Raw genomic sequence first — 23,869 nt, forward strand, 5'->3', positions numbered from 1 at the left:
ATTAAAAACATATTATCTTTGTAGGAGAGACAGAGTGATCGGCTGACCTTTCAATAGCAAAATGAGAGAACCCAGCAGATTCTGGAGAGACATCATCAATGTGGTAGGAGAAAATAACTGCTAACCTATAATTATATGCTTAATGAAAATACCTTTGATTACACTGAGTAATATTTAAGAATTGTCAAATCACTATGTTGTACACCTGAAATTAATATCACATTTGTATGCTAACTATATTTCAATTAAAAAAAAAGATTTTCCTTCTCAGGGGAGCTGATGAATAGTCTTGTTTTTTTCCTATCGTTCCTGTTCAGTTTTTCATATTTCTTTTTTATATCCTTTTTTTACATCAGTGTATGTTTCGAGGTGAAGCCAAAATAATTAGCTAATTACCCAGCAGCATTCGTTGCATAATTTTTCACTTCCTCACATGTTTTTACGCACTTTCTTGTAATATATTAAGCTATATGAACAAGGGGCCGTTTTGGGGGGTGGGTGTGTGTGTTTCACTGATCTGTGTATTCTCATAGCTGTATTGAACTGATTTAAGTGCTGTAACTTTGTAGTGTATTTTCAGGAGCACTAATGTCAAGGCTCGTGCTTCCCATTCTTCCTCTTCTTTTTTTTCCAAATAATGTGAAAATAACAAGGAACAGCAAATTGGTTTCCGGAAGTACATTGATTGATTTGACCTGGAGGCCATGTGAATTAATTTTAACAGATCATCGAGGAGAGAGGTTACGAGGTGATTAGTGTGCCGTCACAGAGTACGGCAGAATCAGAATAAAAAATGATATCCAATGTACCTGTGTGGGGATACCCAGAAGAACCTGAGATTTGGGGAAAAGAGAAATGGCCTTTCCTTCCACGTTCTAATTTTCAGGATCTTGTTCAACTATGACGGAAACAGACCCGCTTTGATGAAGAGTGGCCATGACCCTGGAAGTGGTGAGACGTGGTGCTCAGGTATAGTAGGGAAGTCCTGTTCTGTGAGTCAAAGAAGGCCTTTTACGAGTAGTTGCCTTGTCTTGTCAATGGTATATTTCTACAATGTAAATCACTGGGTCTCCTAATTAGACACACTTCGAGAACAATACACAATAAGACGAATTCCCGTGCTAGACAGTACAGATGCGTTCTATAGAATGACTGTCTTCCACAGGGTGAGTAAGCTCGACATTTGATTTGGTAACACTGCTATGTATTATTTTCGAATAGCAAATAAACAAACATATCAGAACCCGAATTCTTTGCCAAAGGCAATGGATATATTTGTTTCTAATGCCTCCATGGAAACCTTACTAGGAAGCCGAAGCCCTTCACTCGGCTTACATCAGTGAAAGATACACAGGTGCTGATATGCACACCCACATAAAAGATGGGAGCATACCCACCCATTCCGCAGCAGACTAAGAAGCATCTTGATTTGGGGGAGCGAAGTAGGTGTTCACTCACACAATTTGCCGGGGTTGCCGGGATCACGAAGCCTGATACTAGCTTTGCTTGACTCTGGCTGAAACCCCACTTGAGGCTGATGGAAGAAAACAAGTCCTTATCCTCCTGTTTCAATCCCCACCTTCGGGCACAGAGCCAGACGCAGAGAGGACTAGAAATTTGACTTGGCTGACTTTGCTGCCTTGGGTGTGGATTTGGTATTGATGCGAGCTGGAGGCTGACATCACCCTGCTTAAATAGAAACAGTGGTTGGGTCTGCTTTGAGGGTGTCACTCCAGGAATGGGCCCATGATGGAGGCTTGTCCTTGGAGATAATCCTGGAAATGGCCCCCTGCACCTCCCCACCTGTATGTCCTCAGGCATGTGCCATGCCACGCACCCCAGGCTGAAATCACAGCCCTGCCCATTCCCAGCTACCCTCACCACCTCCCCCTGCCCTCTGATGATTCTGTTAGTATCACCATCCTCCAAGCTGCGTTCAGTGCAACACGTCCTTACTGATCGTCTGCTTTGTGAGAGGTACTGAGGTAACTAGGAAATGAGCCATAATCCTTTCCTTTTCAGAGCTTCTCTCCTAGAAAAGGGAGTCGAGCAAGCAATTGCCACACATAAGTAGGAGATCGGCAGAGAAGAGGAAAGGAATCTCAGATGGAAGAAAGCATGAGCAAAAGCATGAGAGTGTCTGTGAGAAGCTGCAAAGCCACTAGATATGGAAGGGAAAGGCGGTGGGAAATCAAGGCCGAACAAGCAGGCAGGGGCCAGCTCAAGCTAATGAGCCGGGGCGAAATGTGATGGCGAGAAGGGGCTGCCTGCCGAGCTCCAGGCTGGGGGAGAATGGGGATCACGCTTGCATGTGTGAAAGGTGGCGCTGGCCGCTTTATAAAGGAAGGATTCGAGTGGGTCAGGAGCGGAGCCCGGGAACCTATGTGCAAACTAGATTATTTAGGACTGTACAATTACCCAAGCTAGAAACTACTTAGTTTTTATTTCCCCCTTTTCATCATAACCAATAATCATATTAAGTCCTGTCAGTTCTGCCACCAAAACTCACTTAATCACTCAGCATATATTGAACCCCTGTATGCATCGAATGCTGTGCTTGGGGAAAAAGAATCCGTTTCTCTCCTAACAGAAGCTAGAAGCTGATTGCTTTGCTGGGGAGACAGATATGTAAATAGATAATTTTGAAATAATTATCTTGATAATTGCTAAGTATTCACTGGGTGCTAGCCAAGCAAGAGAGAGAGAGAGAGAGAGAAAAGGAATCTGTGCCTGAGGGGAATGAGAGAGAATCAGGGATCCTTGGAGATGAGGTAGGAGCTCTGTCTGGAAGGATGAGGAAGAATTCCTGCGAGGAGGGAGGCTGGGGGCCAGGGACTGCACGCGGTCAGGCATGGAAATGTGACTGAATAGGAACCAGCAGGCGGTCGGGGGGCACGGGGACCGGGCATAGCTTACGGAGGGAGGCGCAGGAGATGAGGTTGGAGAGGTGGGCCGAATGGGAAGGGACAGCCACACGGGCTCCTGGAGAGGGAAGTTTAAGCTGCATTAGGTGATCCGATCGTTGTGGTGACTTGGGTCCTTCCATGTACCGGGCCACTGCATCACCGTCACTTCGTTGCCTCAGGTTCGCCCATGAAAGCTCTTGCTCTTTCTCATTTCTAGGACTGCAGGGGTCTCCTGACAGGTCTTCTCGCCCCAGGCAAATCCCCTCCAATTTATCTTCCCCTTGGGGATCTTTCTAAGACCCTCTGTGTTCCTGCCACGCTCCCACTGCTTCCTGCCCCTGGCTGCCAGGAAGAGTCCTCCCCCCGTCCTGCAAGCCTCATCCCCCAACCCTCCTGCCCACTCTGAGGCCAGCGCCCCCGCAAGGCCCCCGGGCCTGCCAGGCACGTTCGGGGCTCTGCGCCTCTGCTCACTCTCCTCCCTCAGAGTCCACGTGAGACATCCTTGCTGCCAGTTTTCTCCTCGGCCTTTCAAGAAACAACTCCTGAGGCAAGGAAGCAAGTTCCTTTGACCTCCCCTTGACCCTTCCGGGGAGAACAAATCCCCTCACTTCTCTGGGCTCCCTGGCATCTGGTTCCTGCTGCTATGACAGCAGATGTCGCATTGTGTCGTGATGATTGCTTGCAAGGCTGCCTCCCAGGCCAGAATGCGAGCCACACCGGGGCGAAGGCCACAGCCCGGTTCTTGCACAAATCCGCCCTTGGGGCGGTGCCGGCTACCTACAGAGAAGTTTAGTTAAATGAAGTCAAATGAAGGCACCGATCTTGTCCCTTTTTTGTCTGGAGTAGTCATCCTCACCAAGCGACTTTCTACTGTCAAGGGGAGATCACTCTGTTCTGGGCCAGAGTTCCATTCCTAGGTCACTGCAACTATTCTTTTCAGCCGGCTGACTCGCCAAAGGCCTGTAGCCTAGGCTCCTCTTAGGTTAGAGAGCAAAGCTTCTGTGCACGCCATACACTCAGCTCGCGGTGTGGCAGTGAGAAGGCCTCCCATCTACCATTTATTTGCTTTTAAAGATGTTATTTATTTATTTATTTATTTATTTATTTATTTATTTGGAGAGAGGGTGGGGGAGAGAGTGAGCACGAACAGGGGGGAGGGGCAGATGGAGAGGGAGAAGGGACTCCCCGCAGAGCAGGGAGCCCAATGCGGGACTCGATCCCAGGGCCCCAGGATCATGACCGAGCAGAAGGCAGATGCTTCACCGACTGAGCCACCCGGGCGCCCCCTCACATCTGCCATGTAAATGTCCACCCCTCCTATTTGCTTCTGTAGATCTTGGGGCCCGAGCAAAGACCAAAAATACTTGTAGGGATATCTTGGGGCATGGCATAATGTCTGTAGTTCCTGCTGGGATTTTTCTGAGAACAGCCATATAGGCGTCCGAAAGAGGGGCAGCAGGAAACTAGAGAAATCTACATCCACTGGGTCAGGGCTTCTGGGGGCTCCCTCTCCGACAGAGGAACAACGAACCTCTAAACTCAGATTTACTAAAGGGTCAGAACCCTCAGGGATCCTTCTATTTCTCAACTGTAGATTTAATACCTGTCTACTTCCAAGCCCCAGCGAAAGTTCAGCATGGGCTTAAGTCCCTCTCCCTCCTCTGGCTACCCCCCCCCAAACTTTAAAGCTTACAGCAGCTGGTAAGAGCTTCAAACTACTAAGTCCAGGGCATTCCCTGGGGCTTACAGCATGAAGTAAAAGCAGCCACAGCCTCGGGAGCCAATTCCTGGAGGGCTTCCTGGAGCATCTGGGAGTCTCTGGTTCCATGGCCGAGTGCACAGGTTGCTGACATTGAAGCACGCACAGGGAGCTGCTATTTTGAAGGTAACCTTACGCTGGTTTAAGGCCAACCTGACAATGTCTCCAGCGATTGGTGTCAAAGGACTGGGAGACCGAGTGTTGGAGTTGGGGGAACTGGAGTAAAAGAAATCTTACTTCCGTGAGTTTTATTACTCACAAAACTATCAAGATTCATAGAGAAAAAAAGGGCGGGGTGGGGTAGGAGTTTAGTTTCCTGTGGTAGAAGTTGGTGCTCAGGCACATGGAGGAAATGGGGCCAGGGTAAAGGCAAGGCGGAGGGCACGGCCGTAGGGATGAGGGTGGGGAATTACCTGAGGTTTTGCAGTGAGAAGAGAAATTATGGCCTCATTAAAGGGGAAACATTGGGGAGGTTTTTGCTCATACTCAACATGAACATTTCCCTGACTTGCCTAAGAACTTGGCTGGGGCAGGTCTGGGTCAGCTTTGGAATCTACTGGAGAGGAAACGCAGGCATGGGCAGCAAATTCTCTCTCTTGATTATACTCTTCTCCCTAGAGTCTTGTAGGATTTAATCTTAGTCTCAAGGCCCTTCAGTCCATATTTACAGCATGCCCGTAAGGACCATCTCTCCACGGTGTACGTTTCTCTTGGAAGTGAGTTTGGAAAACAACTACTTCAGTTGTAAACAAAACCAGAAAGCAAAACAAACGAACACAAAACCTTTGTGCTGCAGAAGATGAAGAAAAATCGGGGGAGAAAGCACATTTCTCATGCTACCTAACCGCTATAAATGAGGAAGACCGGTACAAGACGGCAAGGTCAGGGTTTTCTCAAGAGTGAACACCCATCTGCCCTACTGATTCTGAGACTATAATTTCATAAAATACTGAGCACCTATAATGCAGTCGAGATAAGCAGTGAGGATGAAGGGGTGACTTAGGCAAAGCTCTGTCTCGACGGAGCTCACGGTCTGTAGGAGAAGACTCATGAACTATGTAATACAATCGCAGGGCCACTGAGTTTGGGAGTGGGACGGTCCGGGCCAGAGAGTAATGCCTGCAAGCCCAGCAGCAGGTCTCCGCTGATAAAGGATGTGTCTGGGATCAGCTGCACTTCTGCGCCTCCATTCACACTATAAGTTTAGATAGAGAAAGGGTGCAGCTGAGCTCTGCAGTGGATCCAGGATACAGCTGCTAAATCTAACTACAGTTCTTTTGGCATTGCTAACTGCGCTGGATTCTGCCTGGCGGCCAAAGGCTGCCAAATCCTGATTTAAGACATTGCCTTTCCAAAGAAAAATAGCCATAATGAAAATAGCTTATGTCTTACATAAACTCTTTGCAGTATAACAAACACATTACCTTTAAATAGGACCCACAGTATTTTGTTACATATGGACTGTCACACTGACTTCAAACAGTTATTTCTTGCTGCGTCTTATCTTGTTTCCGTGAGCTCTAGAATTTTAATAGCACCCATTTGACTCTACCCAATGATAAATTTAAAACTTGCCCCAAAGAAACTTTCTCAACATTTTAATCATTTGACCTCGCCTTTATGATCTTAAGGCACAACTTTCCTGAGCCTTGGTTTCCTCAACAACAAAATGGGGACAATAAAATCCGAAACACCAGATAGCAGTCTGGCTCAAATGAGATAGGTAGATACAAGGGCAAGCAGGAGCCTATCTGAAAAACCGCCCCTGCTTTGAATCTCAATGAGACGTCTTACAGCTTTGGATCTTGATCCCAAGCTGCTATATCCTGGAGGCATGTGAACACCGGTTGAATCCTCTCTGTGCGAAGAACAACACAAAGAGGGGAGGGAGGGTTAAGAGGTAGCAGTGACCTGGCTGTACTGATTGATATCCAGCACCGATTTGGCTCACGGGGCTAGAACCCCTTAGCTCCTACCCTAGCCCATCCTCTCATCATCTCTGTTATTTACTTGGTTAAAAATGTTGACCTTTGTCGGAAGAAGGGATACTACTTCAGTGGGGAGAGAAAGGGGAGGGCCTTGAAATCGTGAGTGCCTTCATTGTAGAAAAGGTTTTTGGACTTCAAGGGCCGCATCTAGTACAGCATACGTGAGGTGTGTGGCGCCTGAGTCCAGATCCATAACCAATGATAATAAACGGTAAGATACTTTTTCTGTCTGTTATGACACAGGCATATAAACCTGCCCATCTTTACAAATTAAAAAAAAATCCAGTCCATATTATGTTCTGACAGAAAGACCTGTCTAAAAAAACATGGCGGTTAAAAATCTGCTCAGTTCAACAACTTAAAAATATTGAGTTAGGCAGTGAATTAAAGGGACTGGCAAAGTCTTTCGCTGGATAAAACAAAGTGATAACTCAATTGTGTTGAATGTTCTTAATTCATTTGGTAGTTCAAAATTTAATTATACTGCTTAATACTGTCTGAAATCTCCTACACATGGATCATGCCCAGCCAACAGATTTGTAGTTGGAGCACTCTCTCCAAATGTGACAAGTCATATATATTATTCTTTTTCACCCATTAGTTCTAATTTCCCATTTATGTGGAAGTGATTCAATTGATCAACTACTACATTTTAGGATATGGGTTCGTCCTTCCTCCCCCGCACATATGCCAGAATGGTGACTAAGGACACAAGTGACTGTATAATTTGTTTCAGTATGTACTACAATACAACATAGTGATTTTGATCAAAGTGATGGCTGTCAGTTATGAGGGAGATTTACTGGTTAGCAAATCTGGAATTAGTAATATACCAAAAAATTCAAGAAACCAACCTCGGTAATACAGATGTCTATTTTATTAAAAAAGTTACAAACAGGTGGACTGCAGGGTCATCTTACAAAATGACAAGAATGAAATCTATTGGAAAAATTTTACTTTTACAAATCTTTATAGGTCATTGTTCAATGTTTGTACTTGTTATTTGAGATTTTTACCTTTCATTGATAAAGTTACAGTACATTAGATCCATTAACAGGTTACATGATTTTATTTGCAGAGCCCTACTGCAGTGATTTGAACAACTCCTAAACAGATGCCATAGTAAAGACGAGACATATATTGCATTTAATATTAATTTATTATCCTAATAAGCAACTTGACATGCAATCTATTGAGGAAGCTAAAATAACTTTTGGTCCCTTTTCTTAAAATGTGCTGGAGAAACCACCTTTAAATCACTATCCCCTGATTCCTGTGATCCTAAGTGAATTCAAGTTAAATTTGCTGCCGAGATCAATGCTGGGGCGGGGGGGGGGAGTGGGGGACTATCCATAGGAAAGAAACACTGCATATAAAAAAAATCATCTGCAGAAAAATTTTAAATCATCATGAATTATTTGATTCCTTTAGAAGTTCACACAGCTAATAAAGATGAACCATGATCACTTAACCTACTCTGTACTGAGTATTTGGTTTTTAAGTTCGGTATTAAAGTGCAAACTTAAATTAGGTATTCATTTCAAGTGGTTTATAAATAAGGAACAATGTTTTCCACTGCCTCCACCCTTACAATCTTACCATAAAATCCACAATCTCAGATCAAGGGTTCACTTTGAGGGAATCTGATCAGGAATCAAATGCAACACGATTTTAAAAAAGGAAATCAAAGTTTCATCAATTTCTACGTAATAATTAATGGTCAAGCTGACCAATAAATCACATGAATGCAGATATCACTTTATTTGAACATCACACACAGTATAAATTTAAAATTGCCACACCCTTCCATAAACCATCACTGCATATATTAGAGCTTTCCTTGACAAAGTTATTGAGCTATTATTATAGATCAAAAGTATAGTTTTGGTTTTTTGTTTTGTTTTATTTAGAAGCATGTTCAAATGACTAAAGCTGGGCTCCTAAAATCGAGAACTTTGGTGCAGTAGGTGAGCTGCAGTTACTAACTTCTGCAAATTAAAAGCACACAACTAAAACCAAATAAAAACCCAACGAGAAAATACTGTCAAACTTACAAAATTTTAAAGTTGTTGCTAGAAAAAGCGCTTGTTGTCAAGATGTTAAAACTGAACCAAAAGATTACAAGTTTCCTTTCTGTTTCTATACCTGTGTTACTGTTAAAATGTTCAAGTATTCAGACAAAATGTGCTGATTCGGTAAACAACATGGAAGGCAATGGCTATTAGAAGCACATCTGGGGGGAAAATATCCAAAAAACAAACAAACAAAAAAAGCCCAGAGACTTGGCGCTATCCTCTCCTGTTACACAGATTTTTGCCTCTATTACGAACATGCTTCTTGAGAAGTAACTAAAAATCAACTGTGATAGTGCAAGAAAATTTTAACAAATATTGCTTTAAACTATTATCCAGAAAGACAAATATTAAGAACTAGAAAGCATATATGATTTTATTTGAATTCAATTTTACACGTGCAGAAGCCTACTAGATGTCGGTTACAAGCCTGACAGGCAAAGCTGAGCGATCTCTGTTTAGGTATACAATTAATTTACCATGGATACAATATCCCTTTTCAAAGGCATTGCTAAGTAGGTCATAACTAAATTTAGAACTTCACAGAAAGGAAAATGTTACTGCTGCAATTCGATGCTGTAAATGAGATTAACACATGTGAAAACCTAATGGAATCAAACGCTTAACTCTTCAGCTAAATGCTCTACCTTCAATTTCAAATATCAATTGGAACTTTCAGAACATGTAATTACAAAAACACATCACAAACTGCACTTGAAGAAAAGGGATATTCCATCCATCAGGGTAAAAACGTGATCTTTAGTTTCTTTTTACAACACTGCCACACGTAAACAAAGTCTCAAAGTATTAACCAACCATTTAAAGGAGAAAGATTTTACAAATAGAATGAAGCACTGGTGCGAGGTAATATACAGAAGTAACCATTTGTTTAAGGCTCAATTTTTTTTCTCCATTATAACTTTCTTTTAAAAGGCATTGAGTAGGTAATACTGAGTTTGAGTATTTAATAAATACAAGTTGAGAAACTGATTAAAGAAATCAATTAAAATATTAAAAATTAATTCTTGCATATTAGCCATCAATAAGAACTTAGAAAGCTACAAAAGGACTGATTGATAAAGAACAGATCTTAAACGTATGGTAAACGTGCTTAAGCATTCCCGTTAAGGTCATGGGTCTTGAAGGCCAAGGACCTTACGCACTGAATTAGATGTATGGCAACATGCTGTAAGAGAGACAGGTTTACCAAGGCTCAGTTCTGCAACCCAGGTTGTAAAGTTCTCCAAAGCAGCATCTGTGCAAATTTCCTCTGAGTTTTATCTGCAATTAAGATGAAAATGTCGTAAAAAGATAGAAATACAGGTTACAGTTTCAAAGGAGAACCCCGACAACAGCTCTATATACACACTGAACCGGCACCAGAATAACTATCTTAAGGTGGAATTTCACTGTGTTCCCCATGAGTTTAAATTAAAAAATAATTTTAGGTGATCAAAAAGAGTCACTGAAAATTAGAAACACTAATGACGCACTGAATAGAATATACTGTGTGTATGTAACTACTCTGGTTTATTTTTAAATATATTATTATACTTCATACTTGTTTCATACTTTGTACAATATTAAACATGTTCTTACCGGTTTATAAGATTTTACAGTACAAAAGTGGCAGATATTACTTCTACTTTGAATCTGCTTTCTTCATACTTTTAATGGGAAATGGCATTAGAATCAAATGCATCATCATTATGAGCAAACTGGACAGTATGCCAAACTTTTTCAAAATGTAGGGTTTCGGGGAAAATTTAAAATAAGAAAATGTAATCCAATCAGGGTCTAGCTACTGAGCACCTACTAAGTACCCCAACTTGAGTTAGATGCTAGGTGACAGCGGTAGGGTCCTCATTCTGGTCTGCCCTGTTTTGGACATCCTCCCAACTCCAGGGACCTTCCTCTGATCGGGGTTTCGCAGTCTACCCTCTCGTGGTTGACAGACTTCTGCCCTTCTAATTAATAGCAAGGGGAAAAAAATCTATCACTCAGACACAAAGTCCTTTAACTGTGCTGGACCACTACGTAGCTTCTAGAGGAGTGGAATTACATTTGTTTTTTAACGTGAAAGAAAAGTTGTTAAATGAAGCCAGCAACAAAGAGCAGAACAGCAACTACGAAAGAATGCCAAGCAAAACCAATTTAAGATCATCTTAAAGGCTCTACCAATATTTATACATGCATAATTTTAATCTCATTTGACAGCTACACTTCTACTGTGTCCAAAGAGCCTGAAAGAACTCTTTATTAGCAGCTATATCATAAAAATGATTACTTTTAAAGAATGTCTCTCTGCTCATTATTGAAATCCTGCCACCTAAACACATTAGGAAAAATAGGAGAAGAATTTGCCTCCTTAGAAATTATTATAAACCAAATTTTTTTCCAATTAAAATTAAACTTTTACGCCAAATTTTTAACTAGGACGCTGGTTATTTAAGCTTGAGCAAGTCCAGTTTCCTCATCATTAAAATAAAGATAAAAATTCTTTCTTCAAGGGTTGTGGTAAATATCACATAAGGTAATGTGTGAAAGTACCTTACAAAGTATGCAAATGTCAGGTTTTTTTTTCATTTCTCAACTATGTTATAAATTCTATAAGACCAGAGTTATGACTCTGATATCCACACTGAGGGCCTTTATGTTTTTTAGCCTCATTTGAGTTTTTATACCTATTTGAACACAATAGTATTTCAAAAGATATGCAATTCAGTGTGAAGACTTTTCGGTAATTCAGATTAGACTTTTCTCAATTGGTTTGTATTAGTAAGATTGCCGTAAATTTTAATCCACATTTTAAAAAATAAAGAGTTTGGGATTTTTAAATATGCTTCTGTCTCTTAAATAGTGAAGACTTGTAACATGCGATGTTTTACTAGTGTAGGCAGTCCCTGAGATCAAATTGAGGAAGTAGTTATTATTTGTTTCTAGCCAAAATACACACTAAGACTACAAGCCAGCTTATCAACCATAATCTACATTAAATAAAAGGTGACAGATGCATTATTTCCCACCCTCTAAAAATCTGCTTAACATTTGGTCCGTCCACATTCCACAGGATGACAATGCTCCAGTGAAATGAAGAGACATAGATAAATCCTGGGTCAGACTCAACAATATTAAGAGGAGGCGTACCATTAAACAAAGTTGTAATACCAGCTCTTTTTCAGAAGAGTAATAAATTGTGATTCCATGAGTAACAAATCCCAAAGCAAAAGGTTGCATTAAGCAAAAAGGACAGTCTCTCAAGATGAGAATTTCACAGAATGCAAAATATACATCTTACTGTTCCACACTCTGACAGCAACATTTTCAGTGTACTAACAACTCTCGTTCATTTAAAAAACATTCCAGAAGCTTTAAAGGCAGCTGATCAAACTCATACTTTTTAACTCCCAGGATAGCACATCCAGACAGATTGCACAAGTATAACTTGATGCTTGTAAGACAGAACACAAGTGATCCTTGTCCTGAACAATCAAGTCTCCAGTAAGACACCCAACAAATCTCAACTCTGGAAGCTTCTGCTCAAACTCTCGCTTAACTGGTTTCACTTTTTCACTTTTTTTCTAATTAGATTTTGTTAAGGGAGAGTACACATGTGCACGCGCGTATACACACACACCCACACACCCACACCCAAACAGTCCAAACCTTCTGCTCAGGAAATGATGAAATAGGGTCTCCCAAGCGGGGTAAGTTGGTACCCGAGGGTACCAAACACAGAACTGAAAGAACAAAGATCATTATTTCTGTCAGCATGAAGAAAAGGGGGATTCTTGATCCCAGGCTAGCACATCATTTCACGTGGCAGAAGAATGCCCGGGATATTAACAAAGGCTCCTGAAACGCTTAGCAGTTTATGAATGTCTTCTTAGCTTAGCTGGATTCACCATTTCTAAATACAATGCCATTTACTAGCATTCTTTTTAGCAAATAATAAATGTGCAAACATAATCAATTTTAATTTTTTTCCAGTTGTAGATATATGATATTCTGGAGATTTAACCAAAGGAATTTTTTAAAAAAATGAATTTCCCTTCACATTTTTTTTACTTGGCATTTTCATATCCAAGTTAAATACTCAAACTATGGCATCAAATCTTTGGATGAAAGGGGGACCATGCTGTAAGGAGAATAAGCACCCTAAAAGTTTATGGTAAACCCAGGGTAGAAAGGAAGGGATTACTGTTTTTCTTCTTTCCTACACCTAAAATCCCGTAAATTTAAATTAATGAATTCAATTCTGAGATATCAGGTAGTATAACCATGTCCACTGATAAGGAGAGTATGAGCCCAATGATCAGATTCCAGCTGCTAGCTTTGAATCAGACCAGGTAGGGTACTGCTCCCCTTGACTCTAAATTGCTTTTTCTGAATCCCATGTTCCTGAAACTGTGGCTAATCAAAAGAATTCGGGAGTATGTTTTTTGGTAGGGTAAGTCTTTCCAACAGCTGACAGGACTTAAGTTTTTCTTAGTGATATTATCTTCTGGATTTTCGAATTCCACTGAGAAGTAATCCCACGAGGAGAATCTTTCCTGTAGTATGGCTAGAATACTTCCTCGGTGGCAACTCTCCAACTCTATGATGCAATTTTTGTTAATTCTACTGATGGTTCATTCTAAGCCAGAGAGGTAATGGAGTAAAACTGAATGGCTCATATGCATTTCATTCTGCAATAAAAGCCTAATCTTGAGGTTAAAAGGAAGCAATTAAAGAGGGAACAGATACACAAGAGTCATTCTAATCACAGACACCTCCACACCCAGAGCAGGTCTAACTATTCACCTATTCACTCTGAACTGTCCCAGACCATGAACCTTTTGGCAAGGGAGGGAGGGGGTGTAAGTGAAGGTCTGGGGAAAATTAGGGGGGTGCAGACCCTCCAGTACTCCGGGTCCACTGCAGATCTTTACGGTACGTCTTCATGGGAGCCCCAAAGCATACTCCCACTCCATCCAGGGCCTCCATGCCACAGGCTCTATTATGGCTCACCAAGTGAACTGGATGACAAATGAACATTTAAAATAAGCTACTTTCCCCACTCAAGGTGATATGCAAAATAGGGCAGGAGAAAAAAAAGGAAGTATCTAAGCTGTAACTTCTGCAACAGAATTCCACCCCAGTGTTTCACTGATAGGATTAATATTTAACTTGGATATGAAAATGCCAGCATTTTAAAGTACACAATGTGATTTAATTTTCATGATTTTCCCTTTTCCGGTTGCTAAATCCTCAGCACATCATATCTAATTAAAAGCAGGGGGACAAAAGATTAGGAACAATTCTGATTCCACGTATTTATTTAAAAAAAAAACCCCTGAAAATGCTAATCAATTCCACTGTGTTGAGAAACGGTAAGGCCAGCTAGACTAAAATGACATTCAGAGATGTTTCAGCCTTTCAGGAGCCTTTGTTAACATCCCGGGCATTCTGCTGCCACGTGAAATGATGTGCTGGTCTTGAATCAAGAATCTCGCTTTTTCTTCAGGCTGACATATATAATGAACTGAGGCTGACATAAATAACGATCTTTGTTCTTTCCGTCTGATCGCTGGTGTTTGGTACTCTTCTGCACCACTTACTCTCGCTGGGAGAACCTGTTCCGTAATACACGGAGAAAAACAGGGTACAATCCTGCAGGAGCCCTTCAAACCGTAGTGAAGAACACCTTTTTTACTCTGGTTTTCTTTTCTTTTCTTTTTTTTTTTTTAAATAACTTTCATCAGTACAGGGCTGAGATACCGAAATCCTTGAGAAATCATCTTTTCAATGATTCTATTTGCCAAAAGGGGTATTTACCAAACTGTCACATTTGAAAGATAACTTTACTGCACTTCCCACCTGCCTTTCAGGGAGCCAACAAGACTACTAATTTAGGGATATTAGTTTGCTCTTTTTCGGCATTCCCTCTGTTTGGAAATCACCTCTACCCCTCCCCCACCCCTTCACATTCTACCCATTCTTCAAGACCTGACCCAAATGTTACTGTTCCCCAATTCCTCAAAGTCACTGGTTCTTAGCCAGGTGTGATTTTGCCCCCCTAGGAGCCATTAGGCAATGTCTGGAGATATTCTTGTTTGTCATAACTAGGGGGGCGGGGAGACTGCTGCCAGCATCTATCTAGTAAATAGGGGCCAGGGCCGCTGCTTGACACCCTACAATGCCCATAACAAAGAGCCCGGACTATTGAGAAGTCTGCTCTAACTGGACGTGGTCTCTCCTTTCCCTGAATGCCCACAGCACTGTGATTTACTTCTTTTATAGTATTATGAGATGGTTAACAAAACACCCATCCTTCTCCACAACAGAATACCAAAAGAGCCAATTGTCAATTATTTACACCAACATACAGAGGAGCTGTGATGTAGTTAGTAAAAGCAAACCAGGCCTGCAACACTGACCTGGGTTTCTATTATACTGCTTGCTGCTGCACAGTAAAGAAGCCCTCGATGGCAGGCTCCTTGGGTCAGTAAGGAAACCGGCCGCAAAAACAGCACGTAAAGAATCTGGGCTTGGAAACTCACACTAAGACTACGGCCAGTGGGAGGGTGAAAGGTGAGGAAACGATCCTGGGAGCCATGCAGATAAACAGGTGTTGGGCAAGAGACGGGTGACCCACATTGAAGGGTGGTAAGAAATAAATGTGAGCAATTATCAGAACTGTTTCTTAGAGCATTAAAATCTCCCCTTTCGATTAACAGCAACCAGTTAACAACAATCCCAACAGTTTTTCTGACTTATCTGAATCTTTATCATTTCTCACTTGGACAAAGGTACTCTTCTAAGTTATTAAGGACAAGCATTTCTCAAATCACCTTTACTTGTCAAAGTTTGATCTTCAGTCTAGATCTGGGACTGACAGACTTCAGAGCTCCATGACTCAAGCTACTGGATTCAGAATCCATCACCTATTTTTGTAGATAAATAGTAAAAGCAAGCACAACCACGAGCTTTTACAGGTGTCAGGTTATAGATTCCCATACACATCAATTCCATCTTGTGTGATGTCAGAAAAGAGAAAGTGTAGTGTGCTTTGTTCTAAAAGATCTCGGTCAGGAAATTTCCTTTAATATTTTCACACATCCGGCTGCTTATTTTATTTCAATGCTCACACCTCCAATGTGTATTCTGCTTACAACAATGAAAACCAAACAAAAAGCTACACAAGTGACTTGACCTATTATTATCATAAAGAAATAAGCAATTATTGGTATTAATATTTCCTGATTTTTAGTACATTAACAAAAAACATAAACATAGTTGGCTTGAGATATAAGGCAATTCTATTTAATCATTCCCACAGATAACCAAATGGATTAGAAGTAATTTAGATCACACAGGCTGCAAGATGAAACAGATGTAGAGAGAAGTCAGAGTAAGAGATTTAAGAATCACTATAGAAACTATCCATTTGCCAATCTGGATTTTATTCAGTTTACTTCCTGTAGCTGTCTACATTAATGATGGAAAGAAAACTGGGAACATTTTGTGGGAGCTAGTTAATTTTTTTATAAAGATGACAACACTGAAACATGTACATTTATGTCACTTCCCAGTTAAAAGTGTCCGACAGAGAAAGAGCACGTTAATGGTAAAGATGCAATCACCACACAGAACTTGTTCAAACTTGAAGCTGGCTTACAACTGAAGAGACATTAGGGAAACACAAACACGGGACTGGATCACCTACATACGCCAGTTCCTGCTTCCAAAACCTACACTCTGCAAGTGTGACGCCATCACCCAAACATACGCTGGCGTGAGGTCTCGACAGGGAAGCCATAACGGATGTAGCCAGGTATCAGAAAAGAAATGTGTTCTCATCATATTCTGGTGTGCTAAAAAGCTGACGTGTGAAAGCATTTGAATAAAGCACTGTTGTCATCCTTCATTTTCAAAGGTGACAGACACTCCCTGACAGAAGATCTTGTCTGAAAAGATAAATTAGGGACTGTTAGTCTTTTCCCCAGGGAGCACATATAAAGCCAGACCTTTGATTAGGAATCATCACTGCAATCTGAAATGCCTGTTGCCATTTGCAACACTGCCTCCTGGACTTGAGGTCAGTCTTGGCTCAAAACAATCGATTCCATTCCTGAGACTGTCAGGCTAGCCTGCCATTTGCTGTGGTTTTGCAGTCATCCAGGATATTGGTTGTTTTAGTGTGTTATGTAAGGGTTACTGTCTAATTGAGTCTATCTGCCCAATTATAATCTAGATTAAAAGACCATGATATGAATAAAAGAATCCCACTTAAGATGCTCAGTTGCTTTTTAAAAAACTCATCCATTTGAAAAAACTTTTATGAAGTTATCATTCAACTCAATGAAAGGTGTGAAGGTTTTGTTATTGTTCCTATGAACTCTATTAATATTTACTAAAACTGAATATAAATGTCGCCTGGGCTTGGGTGTGTCTCTTCTAACACATCACAGATGATTTTACCAGATTCTCATTTGGGCCATATATTCATAATGAAGTCAAGGTACGCTGTGGCACTGTAATTTGTTATTATCAGAGGTCACTTAAGTCCCTCAAGTGCAAAGTACAGATGAACTTGATTAAATAATCATCCTGTTCAATCAAGCACTTGGGTGATTAGTAAATTGATGATTTCAATTATAGCAGCTCTCTAGCCCGGGACAGAAAAGTGTAGAAAACATGAAACCAATCATCATCTGAAATTATTATTGGATGCGAAATCACAGGAACAGGGAGGAGGTGTATTACCCTTTAACTCACCCCACCCCAAAGGAATGTTATCGATGAAGCAGAAGAGAACAGTAATTCACTTTTAAAAAACAAATCTTAGTGACAGGAATACAGGCAATTTCTTACCTTCATTTTGCTTATCTCTTTTTTATTTTCTTCATTGAATGCTGACTATTTTGTGCTAAGGGAAACGTTATTTTAAAAACAAACAAGGAAACGGAAGGTACCACAACGTGTACTAATATTAACCAGCTTTTTGTTATACTCGATCAAAACCAAAACAGTCTCAGACTCATAAGGTTCCATCAACAACTAACCTGCTCGGTATGGCCATGATTGAGGTTCTTTTTTACTGGACAACGCAAGTTGTACAACACTGATCTTGCTTCTCGGGCAGGGATGAATAGTTCATTTGCCTCACGATCTCAGCAAAAAGTTCATCCACCATTGATTTACTTTTTGCCGATGTTTCCATGAAGGGGCAGCCCCATTCCTGAGCCAGAGCTCTGCCTTCTGAAGACATAACCTCTCTTTCTGGTTCCAGATCCACTTTATTTCCTACTAGGATTAGTGGGACTTTTTCATATCTCTTCACTCTGACAATCTGATCTCTCATGGGCTTGATATCCTATTCAAACAATCACAAAGAGAAAAAAAAATTATGCTGTTTGCATGACCGTAACAGGAGTATTACAGCATCACAAGAAGTCATCCCTCAAAGTACAGAAAGCTGAATCCAAAGTAATACCATACACCCAAACGGAGAAAATGTTTTCTCCGTTTTCTCCACCCAAGTAGGAACTCGATCATTTCCACAGATCCCACCTGCTGGGTTTCTGTCAAGAATGTAAAATGTAGGCTGCACCCGAACCTTAGGACTCATACTTCTTTCCCCCAGTCTGCACTGAGTTAAAAAGTAAGTTCCCAATTATGATGAATCCATTTGTACGTAAGGATATTTAGCTATCTCCTTAAACCTGCCAGCTTGTCAGCACTCCTGAAAACACCTGTTATCCTAGCACAGGCTTCCTGCATCTACGCAGTCCTAGCCATTTAGCAAGAGTGCCTGAAAGAAAGTGTTTCAGGTGGGAATAAAAACACCGTGTCATGCCTCGAAGACCAGTTCAAAACAGATTTATATACTTAAATGTTGCATTTTAAATTTAATGGTAGGCCCTCATCCCAGTAAAATCAAACACCTTAAAATACACTACAAACTAATGTTAACAGTGAGTAGCTCCTGGGAGGGACAAATGCACTGAGCAGCCGTCTGGGTGGGAAGACAGTCGTACTTCCCGTTGCCTAGTTAGGTTTTACAACTTGTATTTTCTCCCCAGTGTATTATTTTTTCTAATGACAATTAATGATAAAAGATAAGAGACTTAGTGATTCTCAGGTAGCATCAACTTTGGGGGAGGGGAGGAAGCGTCGCTTTAAGGCAATTTTATAGATTTAATACTGAGTTTCCAATTTTTAAATGTTTCGTAACTTGAGAGGTTTGACTTAAATTATCAAGCGTGTTTAATCTGAATAGTTAACAGTGAATGGAATAGTCACTTGTGGGATGAAGGAAAAACAGAGGACTGTGAAAATTTATGAAACCATAATTATTTGATGTTTGCAATGATTTTGTTTGGTCATGTATCCATTTGGTCTTCTAGGTTAAGCTCTTTTTCCCTGTGTCCTTATGGAAACACAAGTTGAAATGAGAAGCCAAATTTATGACAGTTAGGCTTGAAAGAATTTAAGTCTCTGTTGAAATAATGGCAGTTTTTCACTCCCTATTTGTGCCTATAACAGAAGCAGATACAAGGGAAATCATATGAAAATCCCCTCAAAAGACTTCCAGCCTCAAGAGAGTAAGCTAATAGAATAACAAATCTCTCGAGGATCCTTTAGAAAGAAAATGCCTGTCAAACAGCACCTTTCTGGGGAAAAATGTTTTTATGATACTATTATTGCTTTGGAATTCAAGCCCACATAAAATGTACTTTAGTTTGGTCACTATACTTACTATATATCTTTAAGAGAAAGAAAAACCCTGAAGTTGCTATTTGTGGTTACTGGAAAACTTCACTAGAGTACTGTAATTTAAATACTAAGAAAAGTGGAATTAGCACACTGTATTCACTAAAGCACTTAATGTCTCTTAAGCAAGCAACATTAAGCGCATACCTTCAAATGCAGAAAAACTATCCATTTCCTAAATCAATGGAGGTCAATACAATGGGTCAATATGAAGTTATTTATTTTCAAGGAATAAATAGCAACATTTACTGCACCTCTTAAAATAATGTTAAACCTTCAGTTGGTCTCCCAGTGAAGGACAGATTTTTGGAAGAAATTGGACCACCTCCAGTTTGGCCACCCAGCCAGGGTTAGAAATTTGCACTTGTCTGGTGTTCCCTGATCCACATATTCTGTATAAATATAGTCGGTGTTATCAGAAACAACTTGGATCAACTGCAGGAGAGTCACTGTAGCTTTCGGTCGGTAATTAATTCTAGGCACTAGTCTTTTCAATTAGTAACTTTCCTTCACACGCCCCAAAGTTAAGTAAAAATGCCTAGAAGGCAGGTCTTGAGTTCTTCATCTTGTAACACTAAGATTTATGAATCTGGCTGAGAAACTTGGGTGAGAGAACACAGAGGAAGAGGTGGGGAAAGCAGACACAGGAGTTACAGATACCGGCTCAAAATAATTTTCTCTGCAAAGTGCTCTACTTACCTGAGGTTATCTGTTAAATGTTGTTTTGGTAAGTACATTAATCAATACTTGTTGAATCGAACAAGCAACTTCAGAAGGTTCCCTTCCAGGCTAAATACACAGACTGCCCTATTTCGTTCTCACTTTTCCTTGACTCAAAAATAACTTTAAAATATTTGTTGACGGTTGTTACTGCAGACTCTCTATAGAAACAACCCGATACTTTTCCGTGCCAGAAGTAACCTCAAAAATGCGCCGTGTCTAACTTTCAGAAGCAAAACATAGTCATTAACGCACGGTTCAAGCACACCAGAAGTAAATGTGGGATTACCACACCCCCTTCTAACAAATTACAAGACTCGGTTTGGTTACCTGGAAAGACTGTTGATTAACCAGGCTATAAACCAGGATGAAACCTTGGCCGTTTTTGATGTAGAGATCTCTCATGGAGGCAAACTGCTCAGTTCCTGCGGTGTCCAGAATTTCCAGCACGGAGGGGGAAGAGTCCACTTCGATCTCTTTGCGGTAGAAATCTTCAATGGTGGGGTCATATTTCTCAATGAAAGTCCCGGTGACAAACTGCACAGTAAGGGCAGATTTGCCAACCCCTCCGCTCCCTAACACCACTACCTTGTATTCCCTCATGAGTCTCACCTTCAGCAACTCCTACCAGAGGGAGGGAAAAGAACACCCCGCTAGCCGCGGCGGCTCGGGGAGGCGGAAGGTGGGCGGAAATCTGCGAACTGGGGAGGAGAGTGCTGAGAGGCAGAGGGCCCAACGGGGGAAGAAGAGGAAGTTAAAGGAGGGGGAGGGGAAAGAGCCAAGTGTCGGGTGGGTGGGGATGAGATGGTGATGCCCTTCCTATAGGAACCGAAGCCCAGGCAGGGGGCGTGGGGAGGAGGGCAAGCCCGGAGGGGCGGGGTGGGGAGACGCGCCGCGCCCCCGAGGGAAGCGGTGGGGGCCGCAGCACCGGGGCCCCCGCGGCTAGGGGCGGCCCGGCACCCCTCCCCCGCCGTTCACACAAAGGGGCCCAGGGACCCCGCTTCCTGCTCGCGCCGCCGAGCCGGCCCAGGCCTGTGGGCTCGGCTCCAGTCACTGCCGCCCGGGCGGGTCTCTGGGCCACGGCTCCCGCGGGCGTCGTCCGGCCTGTGGGGGGGGGCGCGTTACCCGCCGGCCCACCGGCCGCCGCCCGCTCCCCGCTCCGCCCCCCTCCACCCCTCCGCCAGCTCCCGCCCGGACCCGGCTGCCTCCGCCGGAGCCGCCGCTTACCCCGCCGTCCGCACCCGCCCGGCCGCCCGGGAGGCTCCGTCACGCCAAGGCCATGGCCAACGGCCGGCTGCTCCGTCTCACCGCCGCCCCAGCGCCGCTGCTCGCGGAGGGGAAAGGGGCGGGGGCCGTCCGGCGGCGGCGGCCACTCCGGGCGAAGCCACCTCTTTTTTCTCACCCACCCCCACCCCCCCCCACACACACCCGGAAGGGTTTCCCTGACACACTGGCTGAGGTGCCCCAGTTCCCCGAGACTGGCCGGGATCACTTCCGGTGGGGAAAGTCCCACCTCTCCGGGGCGAGCCGGGTGGCGCTGGGGCCGCGCCCTGCCGAGCGAGACGGCAGGGGCCGGTCTCGGGTCGGGGCCGCGGCCTTGGCGGAGGGCCTCTCGGAGAACCTGCGATGGCCTTCCCTTCCCTGCCCGCAGCCGGGGCTGCCGGCAGTCCCACGCCAAACCGGCCGAAGCCCCTCGGCGTCTCCGCCGCTGGCTGGCCGGTGCGGGAAGGCAGGCAGTGATCTGGCCTCCGGGAGAGCGTCCGACATCCCTGGGCTAGAAGGGACCGGGAAAATAAAGCAGCCAAGAAACTTCTCTCTCCTTGCTGGTATTTCTAACACTTGATGTTGCTCTAAGAAACATGTGCGAGCTACCTTTTGACTTCACTGTTGCTGATTTCGTTTGTGATGTGTCTTACATAGCCGTGCCTGACAAATAATTAAACACACACAGTACTTCTATCATCTGGCAAATCTGCTGGACTCCACCAGCAAATGCCAAAGTCACTCCTTCCTTTCTTATCACAGGGCTCAAACACAACAGGAGTAGAAACAGACTTTATCTTACAGTAACTCAGTTTTGCTCCTATTTGATTCTAAGCACTACACAGCAGGAAAGGTAAGCAATTCTCAGGGAAGAGTCGATTGGAAACTGTTGAGGCCTACGGGACTAACTGCTTTTAATCTTTCATTATCTGCATGCGCAGCACTTGCATGGCTGGCTCTTCCACGATAAAGTTTGTTTTAACGGTCATCCTTCATAGTCCTTGAAATGCAAAAGCAAAAGACTGGTGTTAAACACTGAGTTTCTATTTTTAGATAAAATTGTTACTTCTTACATATCTTTCCCTCTGCTAACTTTCTATTTGTAAACTTTGTGTCAGATCCACAGAGCCCCAGGGCCAGAAGGCTAGGTTATATTTTAGGCATGTCACTCCCTTTTTGATTCAAGCATGCCCCCAGAAACCTGAGAAACTCTGTGGCTAGTCGAGTTAAATTGGTTCCAAATTGCCTTAGTTGCAAGCCCTCACAGCCAGGGTGTGTAAAAAGAGATTTATTACCAAACCCAAATTGGTAGACATTAGAAAACGGGCAAATCACGGTAGTGTGAAGTCCCACCGTGTCTTTCACTGGGCATTCCCCAATGTCACTTACAGTATCCAAAGGACAGTTTCGTTCAGTTTCTCCTCGGCTCAGGGTTGCTGCAATCTGTTCAGCGAAGTCGCCCAGCTCTGGCTCCAGCTGGCCGGAGTCCCGCCTGATATCTGAGGCACTGCCCTCTGCTGGAAGATGTTGGTCTATGAGTTATGAGTCTCCCCATAGGTCCCTGCTCCTTCCACACATGCTGTTGCCTGATTTGGAGCTCTGCTGCCCATCTCCCGGTCTAGCTGTCTCCAGACTGTCTGGGGGGATCCACAGCCCTGCACCAGCCCTGCTTGAAGCGGGAGTCTGGAAATTCCTCTTCTGATCCAGCAATCAGTGTTGAACAATAGTAGCAAGTCTCTGGTCTATTACTAAACTATCACGAATAGGGAGCTCTTCTTTTGGAGGTTCTCCCACTTGTTGGCAAGTCTCATATCTCTGATTGTGCTGGCCAAAGTGCTTTGGACAGAGTTCTTTGTGTCCGCACACAGTGAAACGTGCTCCTACCCTCAGTACAGAGTCCTAAAGGGTCACTCTTATCAGCTACAGAGTTGACAAATGTCACACTCCATCTGAAGCTGCCTCTAAACTTTCTTGGGAATGGGCTTCATTGCAGCAGCAGCAGTTAGGAAAGCAAACAATTGGAAGTAGCATAAATGTCTTTCAGTGGACAATTCAAAAAATAATCGTGTGCATGTGTGTACATTTGCAAAATGGCTATTGTGCAGGTATTTATTTAAAGGAGAAAAGATTTGTAAGTGCTGATATGAAAAGATGGTCAGGATATGTGATAAGGTTGAAAGAAAGCCAGATACTGAACAAATATATAGTTGCTCCCATCGAGGTAAAATATGTGGGAAGTGTGCAATATAGTTACATAGCCATTACAACCTGAAACAAGTACCAGTGAGAGGTATTATGAAAGGACTTTCAGTTCTCCACTACATTTTAATTTTTTTAACAATGATCAGGTGTCATGGGGGGAAAGGGGGTATAAATGTCATTTTATAATATTTTTAAAGGAGA

General features: G+C 42.7%; 1 protein-coding gene across 2 annotated transcripts; it reads right to left on the reverse strand.

Annotated features, from left to right (window-relative positions):
- Positions 1-7,515: 7,515 nt before the first annotated feature.
- On the reverse strand, positions 7,516-21,267 carry RAP2C (RAP2C, member of RAS oncogene family). 2 transcript variants are annotated; one of them, XM_008701649.2, is made up of 4 exons: positions 20,816-21,257; positions 20,534-20,694; positions 17,773-18,083; positions 7,516-10,006 (listed from the first exon to the last, which is right to left on the reverse strand). In XM_008701649.2, exons 2-3 carry the CDS (start codon positions 20,606-20,608, stop codon positions 17,805-17,807), a joined length of 354 nt encoding a protein of 117 aa, XP_008699871.1. In that variant the 5' UTR covers positions 20,609-20,694; positions 20,816-21,257; the 3' UTR covers positions 7,516-10,006; positions 17,773-17,804. The 2 variants fall into 2 exon arrangements, with proteins under 2 accessions (XP_008699871.1, XP_008699870.1); XM_008701648.2 differs by having other exon boundaries at positions 20,534-21,267.
- Between the last annotated feature and the right edge of the window lie 2,602 nt (positions 21,268-23,869).

The sequence above is a fragment of the Ursus maritimus genome (assembly GCF_017311325.1).
Source record: "Ursus maritimus isolate PB19 chromosome X unlocalized genomic scaffold, ASM1731132v1 scaffold_X1, whole genome shotgun sequence".
Lineage (NCBI taxonomy): Eukaryota > Metazoa > Chordata > Mammalia > Carnivora > Ursidae > Ursus > Ursus maritimus.